The 6,950-nt window shown below is 43.6% G+C and overlaps 1 protein-coding gene across 1 annotated transcript in view; it reads right to left on the bottom strand.

The window, feature by feature from the left end:
- Positions 1-2,822: 2,822 nt before the first annotated feature.
- BUB1B (BUB1 mitotic checkpoint serine/threonine kinase B) overlaps positions 2,823-6,950 on the bottom strand; it is a 41,008-nt gene continuing 36,880 nt past the window's right edge. The window contains 1 exon segment of the mRNA XM_015422187.1: positions 2,823-3,275. Coding sequence (XP_015277673.1) covers positions 3,083-3,275 — 193 coding nt within the window. The 3' untranslated portion in view covers positions 2,823-3,082.

Here is a 6,950-nt window from a genome sequence, read left to right as displayed (position 1 = left end):
AATGGTGGACTCTGTGTCCTTATACCCTGCTGAGATGGCCCCGCTATGACAGCCAATGTGACATAGCAGCCAGGGCTTCAGGGTACGGTAGGCTGCAGGTGTGTGTGGGGGGGGAGATGGAAACCTGTAGAGGGGCAGATAATGGCAGGTTAATGCTTGGCTGGGAAGGAGATAGAGTTGCCAACTCCAGGTTGGGAAATTCCTGGAGACTTGAGGGGTGGAACCTGGAGAGGGTGGGGTTTGAGGAAGGGTGGGACCTCAGACAGGTACAATGCCATAGACTCCACCCTCCAAATCAGCCATTTCCTCCTGGGGAACCATTGTTGCCAATCTCCAGGTGAGGTAGCAGAGATCAGTTCCTCTGGAGAAAATGTTGGGACTCTATGTCATTATACCCTGCTGAGGTAGTCACAGCAAATTGACACTGAGTGCTCAAGGCGGGGCACTCTCCCAGAGCCTCTTTCTAGAGCTCGTTGTATTTATTTCCACAACGGACCTTATTCCTAGTTACCTATAAAGCCGTAAGCATTTGGGATCTGGGAACTTGATCCTATGTGAACCTGCTTGACAGTATAAATGATTTACTTCAGAGGCCCTGTTATTTTCACTTTCAGAGGTGAAGTGGGTAAGTAACCAACTAAGGGCCTTTTTTTGTCCAGGTGCTTAGTTATCTGGTATCAAGCCTGGTAAGCAAATAGAAGCCAGATAAACACATAAGTATGTTTCTTGAGCTTTTTAATTTGCTGTGGTCTAATAACTTATTCATTTTACATTTGTATGTAAACTGTGCTGCTAAACTGCTTGGCTGATCTTAGATCGTAATAAATGTTGATGTTAATAAATGTTATTCTGTTCCATTTATTGCTTTACTGATCTTACATGACTTTTTTCCTTCTATTTATAATTTTTAACAGAGAATTCAAGGCCATTTCCAGGATGACAAGGGAGGCAAAAGCCATCACTAGACACCTAGTTTTCACTTGTAGGTTTGAATCACATCCTCTTACACACTTGAGTGTTATTTAGTAGCAGGATCATTAAATACTGCACTCTGTGTCAATAATGCCTATGTCAGCATCAGGTTACCTTATTAACTCAAACAAGTCCATCTAGCAAGTCAATTTCATCCAGAGCATGAATCCAAGGAAGAAGTCCAAATAACCTGTTAGATCACCACAGGACTGCTTAAGTTTTCACAAAAATATTTAAACTTTAAAATAATTTAATAAAATAATAAAATAAAATAAAAAGGGGAGCGATGACACAGTAGGTATATCCCACTGTCTTAACATTCGAACTGTGTTAGTTCGAGCCCCGCGCTGGTGTGAGCAGCCAGCTTGTTGTCCCCAGCTCATCGTCCATGCAGCGATTCGAAAGCTTCGGTGAGTAGATAAAATGGGAACTACTCCTTAGAGAGGGTGGGCACACCAATCTCCCTTGTGGGAGGGTGTTAGCTGACGGCCGGGACTTCCTGGTCGAGGTCGGAAAAAGGCGAAAGAACTTCTCGGCTACAAAAATCCCTGCAGTGGATGACTCCAGCCAGGCGGTGGCAGTGTGGCGATGTGACATACAGGTCCTGAAGCCTGGTTGACAAGCAGCCGTTCGGAAAATGACTGAGCCAAGCCAGAAGACGTTTACACCGTGCAGTGACAGCGTGTGCAATTAAAAATGAATATATGTTGTCCTCCCTATCCCCTTTGAACATAGTTAGTCCCCTGTCTAATGTGTAACTGTACATCGCTTTGAGCCCACTGGGGAAAAATAAATTGAAAGTATTATTATTATTATTACTTATGCAATTACGGCTAAATTGATTGGCATGGTCTGTACAAATTGCGTCTCCCAAACAACAATCACTATAATTGATGCTGAGAATGTACATATAAACAGAAATTCCATCCAACAGTATCTACAGGGTATAAGGCAAGTTAGACTGCCAATTTAATCAAGAACTAGACTGTTATGAATATCCAGAAACAGATATTCATAACAGTCAAGAAGAAGGAGAAGGAGAAGAGAAAGAAGAAAGAAGAAGAAGAGAAAGAAGGAGGAAGAAGAAGGAAGAAGGAAGAAGAAGGGAGAAGGGAGAAGAAGGGAGAAGGGAGAAGAAGAGGAGGAGGAGGAGGAGGAGGAGGAGGAGGAGATTGGATTTATACCCCGCCCTTCACTGCCCAAGTGAGTCTCAGAGCGGCTTACAAACTCCTTTCCCTTCCCCTCACCACAACAGACACCCTGTGAGGTAGGTGGGGCTGAGAGAGCTCTTTCCAGAACTGTCCTTGAGAGAACAGCTCTGACAAAACTATGGCTTGCCCAAGGTCATCCAGCAGCTACAAGTGGAGGAGTGGGGAATCAAACCTGGTTCTCCCAGATTAGAGTCCACGCACTTAACCACTGCACCAAACTGGCTCTCTTATCTGATTCTACCCACATTACATATATGTTACGCAAATCTGTCCGAAAAGGCTATCTTCTTTTGGCAGTACCTCAGGGAAATTACAGCCTTGCTTGAGGGATCCAGTTTTAATATCAGCCAGACAGACTTTATTCCCACAACTCTAACTATGGACAGAGGATCAATGTGTGGGGCCCTCACTGGGCAACAATGCTGGCATGTGTTTACTTTCTGTTACCATCCCTGTCATCTTAGACATGGTATTCTCATCCTTGTCTTACTTCATATAACCCATATACATTTTAAGCTGGCAAGACTTTTCAAAAGAAAATGCCAATCCAAAATTACAGCAAGAGCTAAATGTGGCTACAGAAACGTCACTCATCAAAAGTCACTCAAAATCAATCTCAGAAACTAGGTGACAGGTGATTACAAAACTTTTATTGAACAGTGAACTCTGTATCAGAGTGATCAATACTGAACATTCAACAGCTATAATATGAAGGTTTAATCTAACAGAGGTTCAGTGAGAACACATATTGACAGTACATAGAGTTAAGGTACCAGCAAGCATTTTTAAAAGACATGAAGAAGGGATTGTAAATGTCATACCAATGCCTTATATACACAGAAGTGAAAGAACTAAAGCACAAAGTTCCAGGCAAGGAAGAAGAGTTGAGAGACGTGTGATCAGTCTAAGACATCCTCAACCTTGAAAAGGTTTTCCAGCTTTGACAAGGAATCAGAGAGACGTTCTGGGAAAGAGCTGTCAAATGCACTTCTTAGTTCTTCTCTTAGTTCTCTTAACAGACGCACAGTAGACTTACCATTTGCATTCAGAATTTGCACAAAGAACTTACTCCACAGGTCACTGTCACCAGACCTGAAACCAAGAGAATGCCGTTCTCACTGAGAATGTCATCCACATGCATTCTTGCTTAAAATTTCCATTGACCACTGAAGACCACAGCCCACTATGTGAATCTCAAGTAATATACATGTATGAAAGAATGCTGGAAAAGTGTCTCAAATGTCCATTATAGCTACTAAGACATCTGCACTGGTATTCAACTGCTTGAGAATCTTATGCAAATATTCACTTACAAAAAAGTCTTGCTCAATATATGCAAGTTGTGCATACTAATTTATATAAGCAGCAAATCAAGTGCTTTTGTATGTGTGTGTACACATTGGTATCGAATTCTGAGCCTTGATCTATCACCCTCCGCTTACTCAAAGGAAGTTTCCTTCCTCAAATAAAAATTCCCTAATGTCATACAAGGATCGTCACCAGATCTGTGGAAAGATATGCTCACACTCAGCAGAAACATTCACATGTGAATGTTATTTCTCATTTGAACAAAATTGTGGTTCTGCTCTTCCGTGCACTAAACCATTCCCACACCAACTCTTTAGGAAGCCTCATCCAAGACCAGAGTGAAACCTATGCATAATAATTCAATCACAAAGCCCTATGTAGACCAAATATATGTCGTATTTGTATTCTAATGAACTTGTGCTGCCTAGGCAGAAAGAAGTTAACTGGAACCTCCTTAATAAAATTTGTCTGTCTAGCAGGAAAGCTTCCATCTGTGTAATTTAACAATCACTTTAAGAACAACGAGCTCCTACGCATAAAATATATTTGGCAGAGATATTTTTGCAATATACTGAATGTTCTACTCAGTGTAAGCAAGAACTGAATATACTGTAAGACGTCATTCTTTGGTATTTTGGCTTTAGGCTCCCTGCAAACTCATCACACCCACTTTATGAGCCAACTCCATGAAGTACTGCTGCTGATGCAGATCGATCTATTTTAAGCCTATCTATAAAAGGCAACTTAGTTCTTCTGCTTCAAAATGCAGAAGTCTAATAGATCACTTTCTGGGAATTTTCTAACTTGCTCAAACACAAGTTGGCAGAATGGTTTGACAGGAGAAGTGCACAGATCAATCTTCATTAAGTATGTAATATTTCCTTGACTCTACAACAATAGATTATAAAAACAAAACATGCCACAAAGGTGAAACTATAAACATCAGGCAAACACTACTCAGTGGACTATATTTCATGTCAACCTGAGCCATCTTCAAAGAAAAGATTGGTGTGTTGCAGGTATAAAGCAGTTCCATGGAACTTCTTCCATTTATCGCTTAAGCTTCTCAATGACACCTGAAGCAAAAGCAGCACTGAAGTTTCATGCGACTGGTCTGAATCCAGACTGTGACAAGGGATAATTAGAACTTAAAAACCCAATTGTCTCTTGCAAAAACAAATACTGGCTTCGGAGAATTTTGCAACATTTGTATCTCACCTTTCCTCTAAACAGTACAAGGTGGCATACATGATGTTTACACTGTGAGGTAGGAAGGTTACCCCCTAGGTAGCTTTATAGACAAGGAGGAACACCTGTATTCAAGTCCAGCACTCTTACCCAGTGCTATATACCAACTCTCCAGTTCTATCCAATGAGCCTCAAGATCCCAATTATTTGCAGAGTCTTGCCTCAGCCATCCTAGCCCAATTTAGCCAAAGATCCACTGCTATCTGCCCAACACCTAATTCCTGTACCCATACAATTTATTAAAGTCCTCTAGCCAAGGCGAGTAGTGAGTTAATGCTTTGTACTCCTTTTTAAAGAAAAGGCTGGTTTGTGTTAACATGTACGGTTTTTACTATGTGAAATACATCATATTTATTTCTTGGTTTACTTCTGTATGATTGGTTTTAGATATATGGATACTAAAATTTGTTTTAAAAATCCTGTTAATTATATTACAGGTCGCCTGATGATAACCATCTGCATTGTATTTCTAGATGGGGACAGCCCACCAACGGCATGTCTGCAGCTTCCTTGCCCCCTCCCAGTTTTGGCTGGTCCCCATCACCTGCCTGCTCCAATGCTGCTTCTGAGCAAGGTGATGCCATTGAACTAATATCAGTATACAAGGCAGCACTTGACAGCTAAGCAGTCATCCCTCAACCTTCTCAGCACCAAAGGTAAAAGATGCCCCAGAAGTCCCATTTCATTCCAGAAGGCCCAGAAGCATTACTTTAATCAGAAAAAGGAAGACTAAGTGCAAAAGCTGGGGCTGCCAGCTTGGGCTACTGGATCTGGGCACCCTCAGGTATCCTTTTCTAGGAAGTCTCTGAAGTCTCAGTACTTGGAGAAGAGGGGGTTAAACACATCCTGTCTCCCACTCTTGGCCTCTCTGGTGCCTAGGAGGCAGCCTGGGCAGATCCTTCTTGGTCTTTTGCTGATTCTCCCTTTCAAGGAATTACTGGAGCCACATTCATCCAGGCAGTTCCAACTTGGAAATCTCTTAAGGAGGAGTACTCACATGAGATTTCAGATGTGGGTGCAGTTTTATCCCTGGCTTGGAAATTTCCCCAGGCCATATTCTATTCTATATCACTATCAGACACAGGTCCTTAAAGGGGCCATGCAGCTTTGCTGGGACTACTGGCATTTGTAGCACTGTTTCTGTCCTGGGGCCATTTGGCCTCTCCTTGGGATGGCAAAGGTGCAAAGCCACATCGCTGTACCAGCTGGGTGGTGGATATATACGCCCCAGTCCACCAATGCCAGTAAGTGCAGGGGAGGGTTCCCAGACCCCGGACATTGAGGGGTATTTAGAAGTGGCATGCAACTCTCAGATGGTCCTCTCTCAGCAAGTGCTTAGAATAACATAACATGCAGCATTCCTGAATATGTGCATCTCTCTCTCAAAGCTCCCTGCCCTTAGTGTTTCAACCCAGCTAACTGGCGCTCTTCCCAACATTGAAGGAAAACAGGTTGCTTACCAGTAATTGGTGATCTTCGAGTGTTCATCTGTGCATTCACACCAATGGGATCTAGTGCGCCTGTGCTGGATCTGCCGGTGCCGTAGGAAGTTCTCTTAAAAGGATTTTCATGCCTGGCCCAACTGAGCATGCTCAGGAGCCCCAGTGAGCATGCCCAGAAGGGCAGGCACGGACATCCCACCAGTTCCTACCAACCGCCGCGTATCAATCTCCTAACAAAACAGGTAGAAGAAGACAGCAGCGGGGCAGGAGGGCGGGTGGTGTGAATGCACAGATGACCACTCGAAGATCACCAGTTACTGGTAAGCAACCTGTTTATCTTCTTCGTGGTCTCTGTGCTTCACACCAATGGGAGATTAGCGAGCAGTAGTTTACCTGGAGGCGGGTGCTGTCAGGTGTTTACTGCTTAGCCGAGGCCAAAACCTGACGTCCCAGACTGTCACTGGTGGACTTGCGGACGTCTAGGGCATAGTGCCTGATAAAGGTATTAGGCGTGGCCCAGGTTGCGGCTCTGCAAATGTCTTGCAGCTGTACTCCCTTCAAGAACGCAGTGGATGTAGCGACAGCCCTGGTGGAATGAGCCCGTACCGGGCCTGGCAACGGCTGTCTCGCCAGTAGGTAACACAGTTGTATCAGACCTACGATCCACTTGGATAGACATTGGGCAGTGATTGGAGTGCCCACACGAGGTGTAGCATATGAGACAAACAGCTGTGACGTTTGTCTGGTGGAGCGAGTCCTATTCAGATAG

The sequence above is a fragment of the Gekko japonicus genome, unplaced genomic scaffold, assembly GCF_001447785.1.
Source record: "Gekko japonicus isolate JY-2015 unplaced genomic scaffold, Gekko_japonicus_V1.1 scaffold394, whole genome shotgun sequence".
Classification (NCBI taxonomy): Eukaryota; Metazoa; Chordata; class Lepidosauria; order Squamata; family Gekkonidae; genus Gekko; species Gekko japonicus.
Note: the sequence above shows the minus strand (reverse complement) of the source record. Positions and strands in the feature narration are given on the sequence as shown.